The sequence below is a fragment of the Hydra vulgaris genome, chromosome 08 (genome assembly GCF_038396675.1).
Source record: "Hydra vulgaris chromosome 08, alternate assembly HydraT2T_AEP".
Classification (NCBI taxonomy): domain Eukaryota; kingdom Metazoa; phylum Cnidaria; class Hydrozoa; order Anthoathecata; family Hydridae; genus Hydra; species Hydra vulgaris.
Genome location: NC_088927.1, coordinates 20,377,189 through 20,399,648, shown reverse-complemented (window position 1 = coordinate 20,399,648; position 22,460 = coordinate 20,377,189). Strand labels below are relative to the sequence as shown.

Genomic DNA, 22,460 nt, shown 5'->3' with positions numbered 1-22,460 from the left:
GCATCTTTCTGGACATGACCAGTAGAGTTAGTAATTACAGGGATTTCAAATATTTTTTAGTTTGCATCGTTCGATGACAAGTTTTGAATCCCAGTGACCTGATGGATGAAGAGGGCGCTTCTCCTGATATTTCTACTTTATTTGGGCCCCATGTTTTTCTTGTTCTACCATACGGTTACGGTGAACTGATGATCGCGAGATTGGAAAATGACGTAACGAAGCACCGCAAACTTTGACGACTTTTGCTTTAACAGCCATTTGATCTCTAACGCTCAGGCCTAATCGGTCAGAGACATCAGTGAATGATTTTGTTAGCGTTTTAGGATCGATGTGAATAGCAACGGTTGACAATCTGGTTTTCCGTTTTTGGTGGAAAGGAGTGTAAACTTCAACTTCTGAGCTGTTTGAGTCATTCTCACTTTGCTCAATGATTTCTTCTATTTCTTCGTTACTTAGAGTTGTTTTTCTTCTCTTAGCTTTGCTGTGATCATTGACTCTGTTTTCAAGACGTTTATTGCGATCCGACTTGTTCTTATCTCGCTGCGCATGAGTTGCGTCGCAACCAATCATCGAACCAACCTAATTGGAGATAAACAATACAATACTAACGTAAAATGAAAAATAACCAATAACCTTAACTAAACACAGTACAGTAACATGGTTGAAATAATGCATGAAATTACCTGTGGATATTTCCGTTGGTTCAGTAAAAACTCCCAGTCCTCCTTCCAGGTTGCATGTCGAGAGAGACGCAATATATAATGTGTCAGCGGCTGATATGTCACAGAGTTGATTCATTGATTTCAAAAACTGGGTTCGTTTCTTCTCGGGGCACTTATTTCCTTTTTTCAGCACACTTTGCCATTCATTAAAAACTGCAATGAAATACTCGATGCACTTGTTATCTGGCTTAACTGGTAAGTGAGCTCTTTTCCAAAGTTCTTGCAATTCAATCAAAATTACTTTAAAAATATTTTTTGCCGACACTGTTATTTCACTACTTCCCTTGTTGATTTCTCTAAAGTAAAGGTATCTTCGGAGCAAAGCAATTTTAAGGGGAAGTTTTACACCGACATTTAAACTTTTCTTTAGTCCAAATCCAATAAAATAATCTTGATGATAATTTCGTGTGGATCTCGGTTTTTCTACTGAACGATTTTTCTCTTTTATACTAGGGTTCGGTAGTTTACGAGAACGTAGATCCATTTTTGTGGTTACCACAGAAAGAAAACAGTACTAGCAGCAGCAGAAGCTCGTGACTGAGTTACTTACTAATTGGGATACCGTTTAACAAAATCTGGCGCAAATTACTTTACTGAAATTAAAAAAAGCAATTACATAAACCTAGCAATTACAAAAACTAGTCTAATTTCATTGGAACTCTATTTTAGAAAATATTTCCTAACCTTAATTCGTATATTAAATTTATTGTAAAAACAAAAAGCTTAAAGTAAATAAAAAATTTAAAACAATAATTTTTAAATTAAAAAAATTTATACTACTGATTACTATTGGTATGTCGAAATCTTTTTATTTAATAATATTAAAATAATGAAAATAATGTTAATTAAACATTAAATTTTACTTGTTAAAATAATTTAAAACAAACAACATGGAATTATTTACCATGCTGAAGAAAAAACACGAAAAGAAATTTTTCTTATGCTGAACGTCCAGTTTAGACGCAACCATTGTTTTAGAATAATTATTGGTTCAAATAAAGACAATCAAATTTTTTTATTTCAATACGATTTTTAGATCGTCCTAAATTTAAGCCTTTACAGTAAAAAATTACTTTCTGATGTTGCCAAATTACAAAACGACTTTACTATTTAATTCGGGGGGACCCTTAAATTTTTTTTTTTAAGTCGAATTTTTTATACAGTATAAATAAGATAGTAAATTATATTGTGTGAAAAGTTGAAGTCGTTACGGAATATATTTGTTAACAATTTAAACAAAAATACTCAAAAAAGACGGTAAAAAAGGGTTTTTTTAACTTTTTTTAAGTGGGGCGACCCTTAAATTTTTATATTTTTTCAAAATACATGGTAAATATTATTTTTATCTTAGTCTAAACCTCAATTTAAAAGTTGGAGTGGAAATTCGAAAATTTTGCGGGAATGGGACACCCTAAGCTCGCTTAGTCTCATCTCGACGACATTTCATTTCGACGACGATTTATCTCAGCTCGTCTAACATGGTTTCTTACATTTTGAGAAAGTCTAATAATTTCACTTCATAAATTATCAGACATAATTAATAGGGTGGGCCGAAAATTTTTTTTTTCTGATTTTTGATTCGCTATACCGCGGAAAACATGCTTCAAGGGTATCTAAGGAAAATGCAAAAAAAAATAATACAAATATTTTACATCTGGAGCTAGCGCATCGTACTTTAATATTTAAATAAATACTCGCTTTTTATCATTTTCGTAACAAAGTGCACTTTAGAGTATTCCCAAAATGCGCTGCAAAATTGGTGTTTTTCTTGCCACAACAACTTGTTTTGGGATAATTTTGTTTTGATTATTTTAAAATATTAACCAACCTGTCATGGCTGTTTTTAAAAAAATTACTCGTAGCGAATTTAAGTGCCCGATTTTTGGTCATCCAATAGAATTATCTGCAAATAAACTTCCAACTTATGAAGATGTTCTCAAGTGTTGTTTTAATGAAAATTACAAACTAGCTTTGAAATTGAACAACAAACAAGTTAAGTTTTCTAATGTTTCAAATTGTGTCGCACAACAAGTTAAATCATTGTTTGATAAATCTTCAATACCCACAGTAACAATTTACAGAGTTGTGCAATTGATAAATGGATACCATGACAGTTATCGCAATCTTATGAAATCCTTCAAGCGTGATAAAGAAAAAGGAAAGTTCAAAAAGAGAGTTAAAGATTTTAAAACAAAATCATTGCTATTGTTTGATGTCTCGGCGTGTAAGTGTAAAATAACATTAGACTGCAAATGTAAAATGGTCACTGAAATTTGTTTATGCGAGTGTTCTGTTTCAATTATCTGTATGTGTGAAAAAGAAAAAAAAATCCCCATCATTGAACTAAAATTTGTGTACTGCCAAAGAATGCATGGTACTAGTAAAATCGGAAGTATTGACGTAAAAGAAACAAAAAAAATTACACAAAGACACGATAGGAAATGTGCTGAACTTAAAAGAACTCTGCCTACTAATAATCTATTATTGGAACATTCATGCTCAAACCATTGAGATAAAACACTAAAGCAAAAAGAGTTCGATAGTGATGCTTACGTAGCCATTAAAGAAGTCATCGATGAAGAATTAGAAGAATATAATCTAACTAAGCCATCATGGCAGATGCGCATTACAATGAAAAATACTGCTCTGACAAGCGATTGCTATGGATTATCAGACAGAGCAACGGCAGCTATTGCCTCAAGTGTTTTGCAAGATTTTGGTATCGTAACTAGTTATGATCCCAGTTTTGTTGTTGACAAAAATAAAATTAGAAGAGCAAATGTAGATAACCGTTTACAACTTCAAATGCAGAACAAGGAGAAATATAACCCACTTCAAGGACTATATTTTGATGGGAGGAAGGACAAAACTGTAGTGGTTGAAAAAATGAAATTGAAACGGTTTCAACGAACCATAAAAGAGGAACATTACTCAATTTTAAAAGAACCTGGTTCCGTGTACGTTGTTCATATTTCACCAACTTCTGGGTCTGCTGAAAACATTGCCAGTAGCATTATTTCATATTTGAATGAAGCTGGAGTTTCATTTCATGAACTGGACGTAATTGGATGCAATGGTACTGTTACTAACACGGGATGGAAATTCGGTGTTACTGCCACAATTGAAAAATATGTAAACAGACCACTGCAGTGGGGATTTGTCTCTTACACTTCAACGAATTGCCATTCCGGCATTTTTTTCAAATTTTAGACGGAGAAACGACAGGCCCAAAATCATTTAGCGGTCCGATTGGCGCACAGCTTAATAAGTGTGAGAAATTACCCGTGGTAAAATTTGTCAGTGTCCATTGTAAATTCCAGAAGATGACCGCAAAATTTTAAGCAAAGATCAGCAGTTTTTGTTGGATAAAAGTTCTGCTACTAAATTAGGCAGTTCTTCAGAAGATTTATCTGTTCGTGAACCTGGAGCCATTTCACACTCAAGGTGGTTAACAACTGCAAACAGAGTTTTACAATTGTATTTGAGCCTTGAAACCCCAACAGAAGAGCACAAAATCTTAGTTTCTTTTCTTTTAAAATCATATGTCCCTGGATGGTTTCATATAAAAAAAAGAAAATACTTTACAAATGGAGCAGAACATGTATTTGAAATGATAAAGTCGTCAAGATTCCTGCCCAATGACTTGCTAAAAGTGATAGACCCAGTAATTGAGAGAAACGCTTTTTTTGCACATTCATAAAACTTGCTTTTAACAATGGTCGTAGACAAAAGGGTTTATATTGGGGAACTGGGTTATAGAAGAATTATAAAGGCAAGAAGCCTAGCTTCTTAAAGAAAATTTATCAGGAGTTTTCAACCACCCAAAATTAATTTCCTTGCTACTGACTATGCAGAGATGATTGACTGGAACACTACCACGCTTTTTCCGCCACCTTTGCTGCGAAGTGTCTCAGATAAAGATATTTGGCCAAAGATCCAATCAGGTGAAACAGCGGCTGAGTGGAACTTTGAAAAGTTTCCATGTCACACACAAGCAGTAGAACGATGCGTAAAAAATGTAACAAAGGCTTCACAAAAAGTAGCTGGCTTCAATTCCAGAGATGACATTATAAGAACTACACATAACTCCAGATCCTCCATGCCTAATTTTTCAAGCAAATCATATTTTAAACTACCAACAGAAATTAGCAAATAGTAAAAGAATATATTTTTTCTCAAAAGTTTTAGTCAAAAAGATGGTTTTTCAATTAAAAAAAAAAAGATTTCTAATTTACCATTCCAATACTTTTTTCTACTTAAATTGTCTCTAGATACAGTGTCGTAGCTAGGTTTTCTGGCGCCCAGGGCAACGCTGAAAATTGGCGCCTTCCTCCTGAAACAGACATGCGAACAAAAAAAAATGTCGTGGGGGAGACTTTTAGCGATAAGGCCCTGAAGGGGCCTTATCGCTAAAAGGGAGGTCCTGCTAGGGAGAGGGGTGGCTTAAGAGCCCCTTCCCTTCCCAGCTAGGGTCTGGGGTAGCGCTGTAAGTTCCCCCAGCAAGGTCTGGGGTGGAGCCCACATCTGACAACGGTTTTCCAACATATTATACACCTAAAATTATGCTAAAGTACCTTATTTTCAATAATATTTGGACTGATTTGCATTAACAAATTCAACCCAAAACCCCTTTTTGGCGCCCCCACCCCCCTAGAGAAGCGCCAGGGGTGACTGCCCCACAAGCCCAACCTTTGCTATGCCTCTGTCTAGATATTTGTTAAAGAATTTATTCAATTTCATATCATTTGTTAAAAAATTTAAAAAAGGGAAAAATTCTTCGATTTTTCAAGTGCGATACGCTTGCTCCAGGCAGAATTTTTTTTTTTTTTTTTTTTTTTGCATTTTCCTTAGGCACCCTAAAGACAAGTTTTTTGCGGTATAGCGAGTCAAAAATCAGGAAAAAAAATTTTCGGCCCACCCTAAATTATTAACACCCTTTTAATTATTAATTAAGCATCAAAGGAGTGTGTAAAAACAATACTTAAAATAATAAAAGTTGAATTTTAATTTTTAGATTGAACTTTGGGTTTTCTTACTTAAAATTATCCAAAATACAGTGTAAGCAAGTAAAACAGAGCATAATATAATAATCTAATTCTGTTCTACCTCTACTATTAGTTATTTAAATTAGATGTTTTAAAACAATTTAGCAATGTAAAGATAACATATTTCTATCGAAAACTTAAACTAAAGTTGTAAAAAAACTGGTATAATCTTTTTAACTGAGTAATGTTATATTTAGGGTAGTTCTTATTAATTATTGACAAAATATTACAAGTATTTAAATAAAAAAATAAAATGTAATTAAAAATATTCTAAATCTTTTACAGATAAAAACTCATAAATAAAGCAAATCGAAAAAATTTTAATGCCTCTCTGCTCAGCAAGTATTGCTAGCATTGAACGGTGAAATGTAATCATCCATCTTAAAATCACTTTCATTACTTTGAAATGTATTTAATGCAAAAATTGCAATAAACAAGTAAGCACAAAACTAATAAAAGAAAACCTCTATAAACAATCATATATTTGCTTTAAGTGAAGAAACTTGGAAATATTGAAACTTCTTGAACTATTTAAAATTTTTTTATTTATTTAACATTCTAAAGGAAAAAGGTCAGTAAGCTATATCTTTTCAACATTTCTTTTAAACGCATTCTTCAAGAATATTTTTTCAACACATTTTATAATTACGCTAACTACAAACAGATTTAATTTATGTGTTTTATCATGCCAGTGCACCACTTTACTGGCACGGACATCATTCTCAAGAAAGCCATGTCACATTATAGAAAAGTAAATCACTTGGCTAGCAAGGTCAACACTCTTGCTGTAAACTAAGCCAAGCCACAAAAATTTGAAACCTTGCAAACAACATATTAACCACAAACTATAATCACATAACATTATAACACATCACAAACGTAGAAACACTTCATATATAAAAAATATTTACAAAATATAAACCAATATAACCGTAACATATATAAACACAAAACAAATAAAACATAAATAAAATAATATATATAAATTAAAAAAATATATATAAGTTAAAATATTTATAAAATACAACCTCATTTTTGTAATATTTGTTTAACAACATACCTCGTAATAAATGTTTAACAACTTTAAAAAAACAAACCATCTGTTTTTTTATATTATAAAAGCAAACAGATTGTTCTTTAACATGAAACATAGAGTTGAACATGTGAGATGCAAGGGTTTCGGAGTTAAACACTTACTTTATGAAGAGTTTGACCTTTAAGAAGAGCATAGTCTTCTGGAGTCATCATCGTCTTCTAATTTTTGCAAATAAAAATTACAGATAAATATACTTTAATTACTATTGACTAAGGACTTCAATTGTGTTATTATTATATGTATGAATTAAATAAATTACCTGACTTTAAAAGTTACCATACTAATTTAAAAATAACAACAGGTTTATCCTTAACTAAAGAAGTCTATCTCAGGTCTATCCTTAACTAAAGCTTAACTAAAAGTTAGTTAACTTAATATTAAGTTAATATTAAATCTCTAATAGTAGTCATTTAAATTACACGTTTTAAAATAATATAGCAATGTGCAAAGAAAACATATTTCCATCAAGACCTTAAACTAAAGTTAAAAATGAAATGATATATTCTTTTTACCTGAGTAATGTAATATGTTTAAGGGAGTTAATATTAATTATTGACAAAAAATTATTAGTATTTAATCAAAAAAACAACAAAAAGTAATTTTAAAAAGTTATAAAACTTTTATAGATAAAAACTCTTAAATAAAGTAAATTGAAAAAATTATAAGGTATGGTATACAGCAAGTACTGTTAGCATTGAACGGTGAAATGTAATCCTCCACCATAAAACTGCTTTCATTACTTTGAAATGCATTTTATATATCGCTACTAAATTACTTAATAAAAATTAAATATTTAAAGATTTTTGTTGTTTGTCAATTTAACTATATTTATTGCATTTTCGATATAATTATCTTCTTATACTAACTTACTATTTATATTATACTTATTTAATTTTTTATAGTTGGTAGTTTTCTTTCATTATTATTTTTCTTATGTTTATTAATTTAGTCGTTTATTCTTTATCGGTGAATAATTTATTTGAATTAAAAATAATTTAGTTTGTTTACATTTTAAATATCTCACGCATATTCTATTTCTTATAATTGTTGCTATTAAATTCTAATTAGGTCGTTTTATTTTTTACGTCGTTTACTCTTAACTCTTAACCCAGCGGGCACACGACGTTGGAATAACGTTGATCAACGTCGATCAACGTCAATCAACGTTATTCCAACGTCGTGTGCCAGCTGGGAAGTTTTGTATTCTGTCATTTGTATAACTTAATTTTTTAATTTTATCCTAATCTAACTTTACATTATATATATAATTGTATTATATTATTAGCGATATTATTTTTATTTCTATATTTCTATTATTATTATTCAATTAATATTGCTGTAAAGTATATATTATATGTAACTTTAACTGTGAAAAAAAAAAATTATAATAATGAGTGTGGCGTGCAATCCTCATTACACGGCGGCACAACCTACAATAAAATGCGATACAGCTAATCTAGACATCTGGCTGATTGATTTAATGAACAAATTCGACTTACTAGTAATAAAAGTGTCTACGCAAGCTGAAAGAAATCTACAAAAGTGTCTACTGCGAGCTGAAAGAAAAAATACGCAACTATAACCTTCCAAATATCATAACCGACTTAGACGGGAGACCAACTAACAGGAAATATGGTGTTAACAACGGAACGAAATTATATTGGGGAATACGTTGGAATGAACTCAAAAAAATTGAAGTTATTTAATCTCAGACCTCTCTTACCATCCAATTTAAACGAAATAACATGTTACTATTGCAATTAAAACAATTTTAAACAATAAAATGAATGAGCTAAAGATACTTATTGCAACATTTAATTACCACATAATAGCAATTACTGAATCATGGTTTAACACCAGATCAGTTAACTCAATTAATAACTACTCTTTCTGCAGCAAAAACAGAGATAAAGGTCGTGGTGGAGGCGTATCTATATACATTAGAAATGACTTGAACTCATTAGAAATTATTGACAAAGATTTATCCAAAGCAAAAAATAAAAAAATCTGGGCTCAAACTATAATAAGCAATCATGAAACATTAATTATAGGATGTATTTACAGTCCACCTAACTCAACAAATGAGGTCTCAATTGACATAAACAATTCAATTCAAAAAGCTTGTAACCTAGTCAACACAAATAAAAATTTTAAGCTGCTATTTATTGGCGATTTTAACAACCCTGACATTATTTGGAGTAATAAAAGCAGACTTCAAGGATCTGGTGAACCCTGCAGTATTTTATTCAAATATCTTATTGACTCTAACTATTTTACATAAAACATAAATTAACCAACGTCTTCAAAAAATTTTTTGGATCTTACTTTTACAAGTTGTCCTGAATCAATCTACAATACAATAATTGGACCACCACTTGGCTCTACAAGTTGAAATCATCAACATTCTTCAGGAAGCTTTAGCTTAATAACTGAAACAAAATATATTACAGTATATCAAAATGAATCAAAACAGTTCCATGTGAACAAAGGTGACTTTTCAAGTATCTCGAAATATTTGGATAGTCTTAAATATGAAAAACTTACTAATGACACTGATATTAATGATATGCATTAAAAATTATAAACTAAAACTAATTCAGCTATAAACAAATTCATTCCTACTCAAAAAAATGTTATCTCATGTACTAAATACAGACCTAATTAGCTAACTAATATTTTAAAAACCCAAATAAGAATGAAAAAAAGCATTTGGTGCGTATTTTTAACCTCAAATAATTATTTTAGTATTTTTAGCCTCAAATAAACAAGATTCCATCAAAAAAAAAATATTCATCTCACTGTAAAGCATTGAAGAAGCTTATAAAAGCCCAGAAAATTTATTACGAATCGATTTTGATCAAAAAAGCTAAACTAAATCCTAAATTAATATACGCATTTGCAAATAGTAAAAATAACAATTATCAAAAAATTTGTTCGCTCATTAAAAATTATGGCGTAATTTTAGCTGATAGACAAGAAATTTGCGATCAATTCAACCTCCATTTTTATAATGTATTTAACTCTGTCCAGAATAATAAAAAATATCCTCACTTTAAATCAAGAACAGAATCAATCTGCCCATTCAACACTGACTTTTTCGAGAGCTCAATCATTTATTTTATTTATATTTATTATTAATTGAACTTGATTTGCGAAATGAATACAAACAAGCTGGTGCTGATGGGATCTACCCGTATTTATTTAAAAAAATGCTCAATACCTACTCAAAAATATTATCAATTATTTTTAAACGTTCATGCGAATTAGGCTGCATTCCAACAAAATGGAAAGAAGCAAATCTGTCACCATTATTCAAAAAAGGCAGCAGAACAAACCCATCAAACTATAGGCCCATTGCGCTCACGTCTGTAGTATGTAAAATTATGGAAAGAATAATAAAAAAAGTAATCAAAAAACATCTCATTGATAACAAATTGCTCTCTGATCAACAACATGGGTTTGTTAGATATAAATCTTGCCTGTCAAACTTACTAGAGACATTGGACATAATGAGTCGCTAAACTTCGGTGCCTCAGTTGATTTCGCTAAAGCCTTTGACCTAGTACCACATGATGCTCTTATCACAAAACTAGATGCTTATGGTATAAAAGGCAATCTTCTAAAATGGTGTAGCTCATTCATTAAAGGAAGGATGCAGAGAGTAGTTATGGATAACTATCGTTCTGATTGAAGGGATCTACCCGTATTTACTTAAAAAAATGCTCAAGTAGCTACTCAAAAATGAAGTTAGCGGAATTGAACAGGGTTGTAGTTTAAGACCACTATTTTTTGTTATATTTATTAATGATATGCCAGAAGTAATGAAAAATTTCATTAAGTTTTTTGCAGATGATACAAAACTTATTGCGATCATAAAAAATCCATTATCATCTATTTCATTTCAGACATTGACACAGCTGCGAAATGGGCTGAAGACTGGCATATGAAATTTAATAATGATAAATGTAAAGTTATGTATATAAGAAAAAAAACAAATAACAACATTTATAAACATAAATGTTATATAAATGGTCAGGAATTACAAGAAACAATATCCGAACATGATTTTGGTGTTATAATTACAAACAACTTAAAATGGGAAATCCAATGCCTAAAAGCCGCGTCAAAAGCTAATTGTGTACACGTCATTTGTAAGACCTCATCTTGAAACATTTTCTTTAGCACGGAATCCTTATAGAAAAAAAAACATGGAAAATCTTAAAAAAATTCAAAAACGAGCTACTAAACTAGTGCCTGCTTTAAGTAAACTTAATTATGAATCAAGACTGAAAGTTCTTGGTTTGACTACACTTAAAGATAGAAGAATAAGAGGAATGCTAATTGATTATTTTAAAATTCCCAATAGCTTTATAAAAGTAAACTAGCAGGTCCCAATAATTAAACCACACTGGCATCAGCTCCAAGGTCCTGCAGGAGCGATTAGAAATAATCAACACCCCATTATCAAGCAAACCAAGATTAACATTTGCCAAATAGAATTCTTATTCACTAATAGAATCGTTACATATTGGAATCAACTACCGATAGAAGTTGTCGAGGCTGATAATGTCTTCCATTTTAAAAATAGACTTGATAATTATTTATCATAGTGATACCAATATTGAAAAACAATTGGACTGCCAAAGTCTACAAATTATTTGTTAGATTCACAGAATATTGTTCTGTAGCAAGTGTATCTATAGTAAATAATAATAATAAATAAAATTAAATTTGAACAAGACATCATACCAAAAGACAAACAGCAGAGGAATTTAAAATCTGTAGTTTTCTTGGCAATTCCCATAGCGGCAAATTTTCCGAAACCATCAATCTTGGAATCTAACGTGGATTCATAAACAGCGTCATAAACTACATCAATATGGTATTACAAAGGTGTCTTTCCTGCTTTTTCAATGGGTTTCGCTTAGAGGTTTTACAATCAAATCTTTTACTCGATTTGTTAATATACTCCATTTTTAAATTGATCCAAAAAAAAAGTTATAATTCTCTTGAATATTGCTGAAAAGTTTAAAAGCTACATTGCAGGAAAGTGCTGCATAACTGTCAACAAAGCATAGTAAATGGCTTCCACAAGAAGAAAAAAAGCTTGCGAGTAAAGGTCGAAGATTCTTTTTTGTACATTTAAATTCTTTCAATTCATGTTTATATAATTATCATAACCTTGGCCACGCACATTTTGTAATGATATTCCATTTTTAAACAAGCAAGCAGTCAACCTTTGCCCAAATGTAAAAGAGACCTAAACAAATTTAAGAAAATGTTTCTTTACCTTTTCTTCTTCTCCTAAAACTGCATAGACAAACCGAACTACAAATGACATTTGTTCTTTACAACTTACGTCAGGAATGCATTCCAAAATTATAGGATAATACAAAGCTTTCTGCAGTTCGCACAAGATTAACTTAGTAACTCTGCAGGAAAGAAGACAACTAAACTCATTTTGATTTTTTTTGCTTAAATAATACACACGAGTTTCCCAACGTAGATAATCAGAAAGAACAGTGTCAAAATTTGAAATGTGTTGAGCAGGTTTTTAAAAGTTTTTATTGTTTCTATTGAAAACTTGTTCCACAAAAAGCTTGTCCTTAAGTACCAAGAAGTTGTACAATACATAGAGAGGAGTTAAAACTTTTGTTTGAAAACAAAACTTTTAATGTATTTGTATACAATTTATTTTTCAAAAAAAGCTTAACCTTAAATAAAAATGGTAAAAAAAACTTAACCTACTCGCACATGTACTTGTTGTAATGAAAAAAACTTTATCTACTCGCACATGTAATGTTGTAAATTAAAGCGGTCTTATGCAGAAAAAGCTTTAACCGCTTTATCAGGAATGTCTATTAAATCTTGAGACTGTGAATATTCCATCTGCTTCTAGCGTACAAATTGTTTCTGTTTGTTATGAATTATAAAAATGGTTAATAGTACACTTAACAACTAACATTTTTTTTTTTTTTTTTTTTTTTTTTTTTTTTTTAGTATTGTATTTGCCGATTGAAAATAATTTACGCTCGTAATTTATAAAAACAAATATTTACATGACTGGGCTTGAAGAAGACAAAATTCATCTTATCATTAAGCCCCCCCCAAAAAAATGCATTTTCATCAAATAAAATGTTTCAACAAAATGCAAAAAATAAAATATATAACGTTTAAAATATTTAGTAATTCAAAGAGTATTTATATTTAAGAACTGATTAGTAAAATAAGATGATATATAAGTATTAATATTACAAAAAGAATTTACAATAACTTTTTTTAATAAAAATTGAAATTATAAAATTTTACAATATTTTTAGTAATTAGTATTTCAAATAATAAAACTTAAAAAAATCGTTTGTAAATTCAAAACTTATAAGATAAGAAATACATTTACAATAGCAGACTATTGTTTAGAATATTAAATATAATATTAAAGAGTAATTAGTAGGTTAATTTTTGTTTTTGTTTGCTAGTTTAAAAAGCTTTTTAGAAGAACTTTAATTCATTTTCATGTATCATCAGTAATTGCTTAAGTTTTGTTTTAAACTGGTTTAAAGAATAATTAGATTTCAGCTCATTTTTTAATATTGTATTCCACAGCTTAGGACCTCGGTTAGCAATTGAGAATTTGGTTGCTGAATAATGTGTTTTGGATTGAATGTAATTGTTTTTTGAAAATCTGGTAGGGTATATGTGGTTTATTTTTTCAAAAAGTGAATTAAATAACATTGGTGATATTTTTTTATCAAGTTTAAACATGAAGATAAGAATATGGTAAAGGTTTAGCTTATATACATTTAGAATATTAAGTTTATTAAATAATGTTTGAGTGTGAGAGAAACGGTCTACGTTTGTAATTATCCTTATAGCCTGTTTTTGTTTACTAAACAGTTTTTTTACTTTTGTTGCGTTTGTGCTGCACCAAGCAACGTTTGCATAATTTAAGTAGCAATGAATTAAAGAAAAATATAAGTTTTTTAAACAAGATAGATTTAAAAACTGCTTGGCTTTATACAAAACACCTATATTTTTTGATATTTTATTTTCAATTAGACCTATGTGGTCCCTCCAGGTTAAATTTTCATCCAGAACCACACCTAAAAACTTTATTAATTGCTCTCTTTTTAATAATGCGTTATCAATAAAAAGATCAGGAAGTTTTAATGGAATATCTTGTTTTTTATGAAGACGATGGAACAAAGTGTATTTGGATTTATTGATGTTCAAAGATAGTTTGTTTGATTTAAACCATTGGGTTAATTTTTCAAGTTCTTTGTTTACTGTTTAAAATAATTTACTGATATCTTTACTAGAATAAAACAAGTTTGTATCATCTGCAAACAAAATTAAGTTTAAAATGTTAGAAAATATATATAAGTCGTTAATATAAACGAGAAATAAAAGTGGTCCTAAAACATCAAACATCAAGAAAAAAATATTTTAAAAATTGAACCAAGAGTTATTAAGGCTTAAATAACGGCAATTGATTATTTCTCTAAATTATTATTAATTTGTGTTTATTAACTCACTTAATAGCAATAAATGCACCCTTATATCAAATCTTACCTGCAATTGATGCTGATTATCGTTTGGATCTTGTTCTTTTGACCTAAAAAAAATTTAATCAATGTCTTTGCTTGTTTTTTGTCTTCTCTCTCCATATCTGATTTGCGTTTACTATAAAAGAAACCCGAAGGTTTCTTTTTTTCTGCCATAATGGCTCACAAACATATTCTTTTAAATAAATAACTAATTACTACTTTTTTCTGTAATTACTTTTTAATTGAAGTGTGGAGCAAATACATAACAATACATACAAATCAATAATTTATGATATATACTAGACTCCCCTAAATTTAAACTTACGATAACAGTAAACATTTAACATACAAACAACACGATTTAAATAAACATATAACTCACAAACATATCCAGCCAGGATATGTTTGTGAGTTATATGTTTATATGAGCCAGGTTTTGAAGGAGCCAATACCATTATTTCTAACTTACTGGCATCCGATCCTAATTGTATTTAACTCTTTGTGTGGCAACACTGGATACCTGTAACCCACAAAAAAAGTACAGTTCTACTAAAATAAATAGCGTCGTAAGGTAGCACTAAAGATTTTGAAAATGAAAAGTAATTTTTTGGTGGTTTACTTATTTATTTTTAAGATTAAGCGTAATGTTTTATTTGATAAAAGAAACATGCAGCATTCTTATATATATATTTGCCCTTCATTTACACAAAAAATATTAGATTAAAGCTTTTGTCAAAATTGTTTAATTTAAGATTATGTATTTAACCAAACAATTTTTTGAAAGAGCCGACTGTTTATGCTATGAATAAGCCGACTTTTTTATTTACCTTTTTTTTATACTAAATAATCGTTTTTGCGCTTTAACGACTTCATAAATTTTTCGTTACGCTTCATTGAGCTTATTCTATTGAAATTAGTTGTTTTAACGACTTTTCCTGAAGTTGTAAAACATAGCTCCGTTTGAATTAAAAATAATATGTAATGAAATTTTTAAAAGTCAAAGTTCAGATAAAGTCATTTTTTTTTTAAAGTTTAAATAATTTTTTAAAACTTTTTTTGTATTGTTTGATTCATTTTATTATACTCTATTATGTATTTATTATATTATTATGTATTTTTATTATTATGTTATTTCATTATTCTCATTCTCATTTAATTTTTTGATTTTGAATAATTTCTGAAACTATTATTAAAGCTGTTTTATCATTGATTATCATAGAGTTATAAAACTTTAAGTACAATCTGATTTTTAGAAGTCTATTTAAAAGTTTAATAATTTTAAAAGACTTGATAGTGTTCAAAAAAAAGTTACGACTGATAGTCGTTCGAAAAAAGTTACGGCTTTTTCATGACACAGAGGTGGCTCTTTCATTGACGCAATGTTATGAAAGAGCCGTTTTCTTTCTTTTTTTAAAACAGGTGTATGATAGATTATTGGCATTGTTATCCGATTTTTTTTAGTTTTAAAATATTACCCAATAATGTAATTATTTAATTAAAAAAAAAAAAAAAAAAAAAAAGTTATTACAATTGAGTTTTTTTCACGCCATTTTAAAACTAGCTCTTTCATACACACTCTCCCCTAGTCTAGGATATAAAGATTGGCGCCCCTAATATGATCCTTGTGCCGGCCCAGGGTTTATCCTTCACTACAGAAGTTATCAAATTAAAAAGTTTTTGATCTTATTATTATTTAAGCTGATGAATGCTTTTGATCTTATTACTGATTAACAGATATTAACAGATTATAAAGATTTAACCTCATTGCGTGGTTAAAAATATAAAGAGAAATATTAAAACCTCATCGCGTGGTCAAAAATATAAAAAGAAATATTAAAAGGCCAAGCGTGCTAAATCTACTACTAAAGACCAGTGGTGATATACCAACTTATATTTTAAAATCTTATATTGTTCACTTTACGAACAGTCTTACAGATTACATATATAATAGTATCCATGATGGTAATTATCTATCATTTCTAAAAATAGCTGATGTTATACTATGTTTTAAGAAAAATGACCCAACTGATAAGTCAAATTACCGTCCAATTAGCATTTTACCAGCCCTTTCTAACGTTTTTGAAACTATTTTGTATAAACAAATCATGATATGTATAAAGCTAAGATTTGATAAACTTTTGTGTGGTTTCTGAAGAGGTTATAATACTCAGCATGCCCTTTTTTTGTTACTTAATAAGTGGCATGAATCATGCCGCTATTAATACAATCATGCCGCATGATTGTATTAATAATGGAGGCATTGTTGCATCAATATTAATAGATCTCTCAAAAGCCTACGACTATATCCCGCATGACTTAAAAATTACTAAATTAGACCCCTATGGTTTTTTAACAGAATTTCCTAATCTCTTCCCGTCCTATATTTTTTACAAAGGGTACAAATCTTCTGCCTGAAATTGGGTAGATAAATTATCTGAAAAGCCTTAAGGGTCAATCCTTGGACCTGTTTTGTTCAATATCTTTATAAATGACTTATTTTTATTTATTAAAGATACAGAATGTTGTTATTTTGCTGATGACACTATTTATGCTTGTGATTATTGCTTTGAGGAGGTTATTTTTTGTTTGCAAAAAGAAGCAACCAACACCATCAAATGGTTTCAGTTAAACTCGATGGTTGCGAACCCAGATAAGTTCCAATTTCTTTTAGTTGGTTTAAAAAACACAAAAAATCTATCGTTAAAAATAGGTAACATAAGGGTTTTTTGCCTCCGTTAAGAAGGAAAAAAACCCAATAAGACTACTTGGTATAACAATTGATAAAGATCTAAAGTTTGGGGAACACATTAAACAGTTATGCAGTAAAAATAATGGTATACGTTTTGCCATATCACTCATAAGAAATTTTTTATCTCGTGATAAATCTATTATGCTGTTTAATGCTTTTATTTTGTCAAACTTTTCTTTTTGTCCTCTAATTTGGCTGTTTTGTTTAGAAAAAGATGACAAACAAATTCATAAAAAAGCACTATTTATATTCTATAAAAGGTTTAATTTGTCTCTGGATGAATTATTAAATTTTGATAATAGAGCAAGAATCCATCTGAGAAACTTGGGATTTCTTATAATGGAAACTTTTAAATTACTTTTAAATTAAAAAAACTTTTAAATCTATTATTTGTCTAAATCCAATATTTATGAAAAATCTTTCTACTATAAAAAAAACTTATGAAAAAACTCCGTTGTAGCAAAAACTCAATCTACCTCCGAAATACCTCCTAAAGGCTCCATATTTAATGATTCATGCTGTACCTTAAATAGAGCCACCTTGCTCTGGAACACTCTTAATAGTGAGACCATGCAAAAAGTCTTAAGGTGTTCAAAAGATTTGGTAGGGTAATAATTGCGTTTGCAAAATTAGTTGTTTTTAAAATTTTGGTTTTATTTTATACTGACTTATATCTTTAGCTAAGATTGTATTATTATAAATATTTTTTCTTAAATTGAAACCATTGTAATTTTTTATGACATTTTTTTTTATGAGACAATTGCATTTTTTTAATGACATTTATATGTGTCTGTGTACTGTCTGAAAAATTAAATGTGTTGATTTAAATTAGTTTTAGTGTTAACTAAAACTAATTTAAATCATGTAAAAATCAACTTGAAATAAAGTTTTTAAATAAAAAAAAAAACAACCTTACTAAGCATATATCACATATTTTACCCTGAGTTAGAAACTTCTAATTCTTTTTTTAGTGCGTAAATTCGTGATTATTTACTTTATTATAGTCTATATTATGTTAATTGGCTACTTTCAATGGCAAGAAAGGGCGGTAGAAAACAACAGTAAATCACGGATGCCGCGTTATTTATTATTTTTTCTCGTCTTTTTTCTCTACAACTTTTGAATCAGTTAAAGAAGTGTTGATTTTGTTTTGATATGTGTAATATAGATAATTTCCTATCTTAATTTATATTAAAATAATTAGGATTTTTATTATATTAAAAAGGGAATGAGAAAAGAACATGAAACGCACGCCGATTCTTCAATGCAAGCCCATCTTTCATTGGCAATATCGAAATTGGACGCACTTGAAAACAAAATTACATTAACAGTGGATACGCTTGAAAATAAAATTGCGTCAAAAGTAAATGCACTTGAAAATAAAATTATGTTAACAGTGAATGCACTTGAAAATAAAATTATGTCAAAAGTAGAATCACTTGAAACCAAAATTGCATCAAAAGCAGTTGCACTTGAAAATAAAATTGCGTCAAAAGTAAATGCACTTGAAAATAAAATTATGTTAACAGTGAATGCACTTGAAAATAAAATTATGTCAAAAGTAGAATCACTTGAAACCAAAATTGCGTCGAAAACGGTTGCACTTGAGAATAAAATTACCTCGACAGTGGAATTATTTGAAAACAAAAATGTGTCAGAAGTGGTTGCACTTGAAATGAAAATTACATCAACAGTGGATACACTTAAAAATGAACTTATTTTAAAAGTGGATGCACAACAAGATAAAACTATGTTACATGAGAAAAATTTGGAAGTAATAAAGGCCTTCCTCGTAGCCGAAACGGTAAGAAAATGATTTAAATAAAAATGTGTTTTAAAGTAAATAAAAAAATAATATAAAAAATTGACAAAAAATATATGTAACAATCAATTAAATACTAATTGCATCCAGCCGTGAATGTGTTTTGCTCAGAGTTGAAAAGTAAATCTTATAATTTTTAATATATCAAAGTATTAAAAAAAAAAGATTTAACAGCCAATATAATAAAATTATACGAAAAGGCTAAAAAAAATTTTTTCTATAAATAAAAAAGTTCTCTTGGGAATCAATTCAAAAATGTTTTAGGTAGGGAAGAGAAAGCTATATGAGCAATTTTTACTAAATCTAACAGATCTCATGAACGGTCTTACATAGTTTTTTCAATATTTGAAAGATAATCTAACCTGCTAAAAATTTGTTAAGAATTAAGTATTGTTTTTGATTTTTTTTTAAACATATTGCCTAAAGTTTGCAGAGCTGTTCAACCTGCCCTAGCGAGTAAGTTAAGCAATAGTGTGTGGTAAGTTAAAAATTCAACAAACAAATGAATATGTATGATACGACACTTGAGTGAACCATCAATAAAACTTTCACTAACAGTAAGCGTGTGTATAAATTATTAACTTTTTATTTTATACACCTTAATGAAACAAGTACAAAAAGTGAAAAACTTAAATTATAAGAAAGTCTCATAAAATATAAAAATATAACTTTATACAACTCTCTTTAACTTTGAAGCCCGATTTAAACATTACTAATTTTAAAAATATATATAAATAATGTACCGCTCTATCATTTCTCATCAAAGTTGTGATCTTTGTGTTCGATAGTTCAGTTTAATTTATTTTTTTTCAAAGCTACTCAACTTACCCCTCAAAACAAGGTAACATATTAGTTTGATTTTAAAAAGAACAGTAAGTCTTAAGAAAAAATAGTTAATTTTAATCAAAAGTCTAATAAAATGGTAAATTATCAACACTTAAGTGATAGTAGATATAAAAGTTAATGAGCATGCAAGAGAAAAATAGCATAATTTTTTTTTACTTTTTTGGTCCAAAATAGAAAAGGTGCACATATATCTTACTCAGTAGCTTTTCAGCAATCTTTTGTTGCGCATTGTGTTAACATTTTAATTCCCCAACTTTCATTTATTAGATGTTTTGCCATGTGATACATAGTTTTTGAGATATTTTAACTTCCCAACTTCCCCCTATGCTCAACTAGCCCCGCTCTACCCTACTCAATTTTGGTTTTATCAGAGTAAAAAAAATTCAAAAAACAAGGCTGTAAATTTGAGTGAAGAACTTAATAAGATTTAAATCTGCAAAGGAAAGTTTTTTACTGATATTTGGGTGGTGTACGTTGCTTTGGGAACAGGGAAAATGACTAAAATATGAATAGTTATAAATGAAAAAATAATTTAATGTAAATTTTTCATACACTCAGTAAATATGTTTAGTGTTAAGGAAACTTCATATTTGGTTCAAAAAGTTGAAAATGACCACATAAAATTTTTGCATAAATTTTTTTTTTTTTTATCAATTTTTTTTTATCATAATTTTAAATTTTTTAATGAGGTAACTTTATTTTTTTATAAGGATTTTGACAAGTTATTAGTTAGAAGTTATTTCAGGTAAAAATTCTTTTAAAAAGATAATTTCAGATAAAAAGATATTTCAGATAAAAATTCTTTTAAAAAGATAATTTAAACAAATTTAGAAAAACGGACCAAAGAGATCTAGTTATTTCAAATAAATTAGCTTTAACTGTTTGATATTTTTTATAAAGGCTTTTCTGTAGAAAATACTCTTAACAAATTCATTCAAATTAGTTGTTTTTCTGCCCAGTTAGGCAAATACACTAATAAACCTGTTGTTTGTGCCAAAAATCGATACTTAATGCAAATGGAAACCGTCTAGATCGTAACAAGGTGATAAAAGTATAAATGGTTTCCATTCACATGTAAAAAATAATGGAAATATAAAAAAACAAAGCGAAAATGGCTAATATATCCATTCAAAACAATAACTCCTAAAATAAAAAAATGAAGAAAATAATAATAAGAAGAAAATTAAAAAGTAACGAAAAACATATTTTTCTTGAGATAAAATAAAAATATAAACTCAAAAAAAAAATTCCCAAAAAATATTATATTTAACATAATGTTATAATTAGTGATCGACCGAAATTGGAATTTTGCCGAAATTTCGGTTTCGGTTCATTTTGGTTGCGGCATTCCGGTTTCGGTTCATTTCGGTTGCGGTAACCGAAATGGAAACCGAAATTTCGGCAAAACTTTTACCGAAATTTCGGCACAACCGAAATTTTTTAAAAGTAAGAAATTACGTGTTTAAACAATGCTCTTTCGATTTTGTTTTATTAAGAGTTGATTTGTTGTTATAAATGAAATGATGTAAATTAATAACGGAAGTTAACATTTGGTAGATTTTCTCGGCAAAACAAAAGTTTTTCAAGATTTTCTGGTAAAAGTCTGTTTCGTTCGTTGGTTAGTATATCTCCAGCAGTTGAAAACAACCTTTCAACATCAGTTGATGTTGGTGGGGGAGTCAGAAACTTCTTGGCAATTTTGGCAAGGGCCAGCTTGACTCTCCCACTCGAATTTTTTTCATAAATCTTACAGAAGTCCAGACAGTCGGAAAATATCTGAGAGTCCAAGGAATCATTCAACACTTCTTTGGTCAGTCTGGAGTTTGAACTTTGGTTTGTTGTTGCTTGAGATTGGGCAATGATGTTTTTCATTAAGTTAGAAAATCCTGTAAGGCTGGTTCCTTTGGAAATTGGTTTGGGTTCATTGAGAGATGGTAGGAAAGAATCCAGTTGTGTCAAGATGGATTTTTTGGCAGCATGACAGGCATCCTGGGATCGGAAAAAATAATGTTTGAACCTTGGGTCAAGTAAGGTTGCAATGGAATAATGCTCAGTCTTTTCCATGTTCAAGAAACGAATTTCCATAGCAGTTTTCATTGCTTGCTGCATTGTGATCATGTCATCATCTCCACTTGTAGTTTCAAGTGACTGGATAATAGTTGTCACAATGGGAATGCAAGAACTGTTGCAAGATTCACTTCCCGAGAGCAGTTTTGTGGCTTCTTCAAAAATACCCAAAATTGTAACCACTTTTTCACAAATATTCCAGTCTTCCCGTGAAAATTCAATTCCAGAGGATGGCAACTTGAGCAGAGTGCCAGCAATAGCTGGTTTAAGATGCAAAATTCTTTCCAGCATATAAAAAGTCGAGTTCCATCTTGTTGCAACATCATTTTTCAACCCAAGTTGATTTTTGTTACCCATCAGACTCTCTTGTTGTTTGCAGAGCTCTGTATGAAACACATTTGAGTGAGAGGCATGAGTGCAAATTTTTCGGCATTTCTCAACAAGGGTTTCCACTGTTTCCATAGAAAAAAGTTCTTTTTTGATAAATAGTTAAAGAGAATGGTTGAGGCATCCAGCTGATTCATAGACACATCCTGGTTTATTGAAGGCTGCCTTGACATTTGCAGCAT

General features: G+C 29.4%; 2 protein-coding genes across 2 annotated transcripts in view; one reads left to right on the top strand and one right to left on the bottom strand.

The window, feature by feature from the left end:
- The window catches only part of LOC136083112 (uncharacterized), a 36,865-nt gene extending 17,893 nt beyond the window's left edge, over positions 1-18,972 (top strand). Inside the window, exon 3 of the mRNA XM_065802521.1 lies at positions 18,382-18,972. Coding sequence (XP_065658593.1) covers positions 18,382-18,972 — 591 coding nt within the window. The remainder of the gene's footprint in view (positions 1-18,381) is intronic.
- A 2,382-nt stretch (positions 18,973-21,354) lies between these two features.
- Positions 21,355-22,248, bottom strand: LOC136083111 (zinc finger BED domain-containing protein 4-like). Its single transcript, XM_065802520.1, has one exon. The coding sequence runs from the start codon at positions 22,246-22,248 to the stop codon at positions 21,355-21,357; it is 894 nt and encodes a 297-aa protein (XP_065658592.1).
- Between the last annotated feature and the right edge of the window lie 212 nt (positions 22,249-22,460).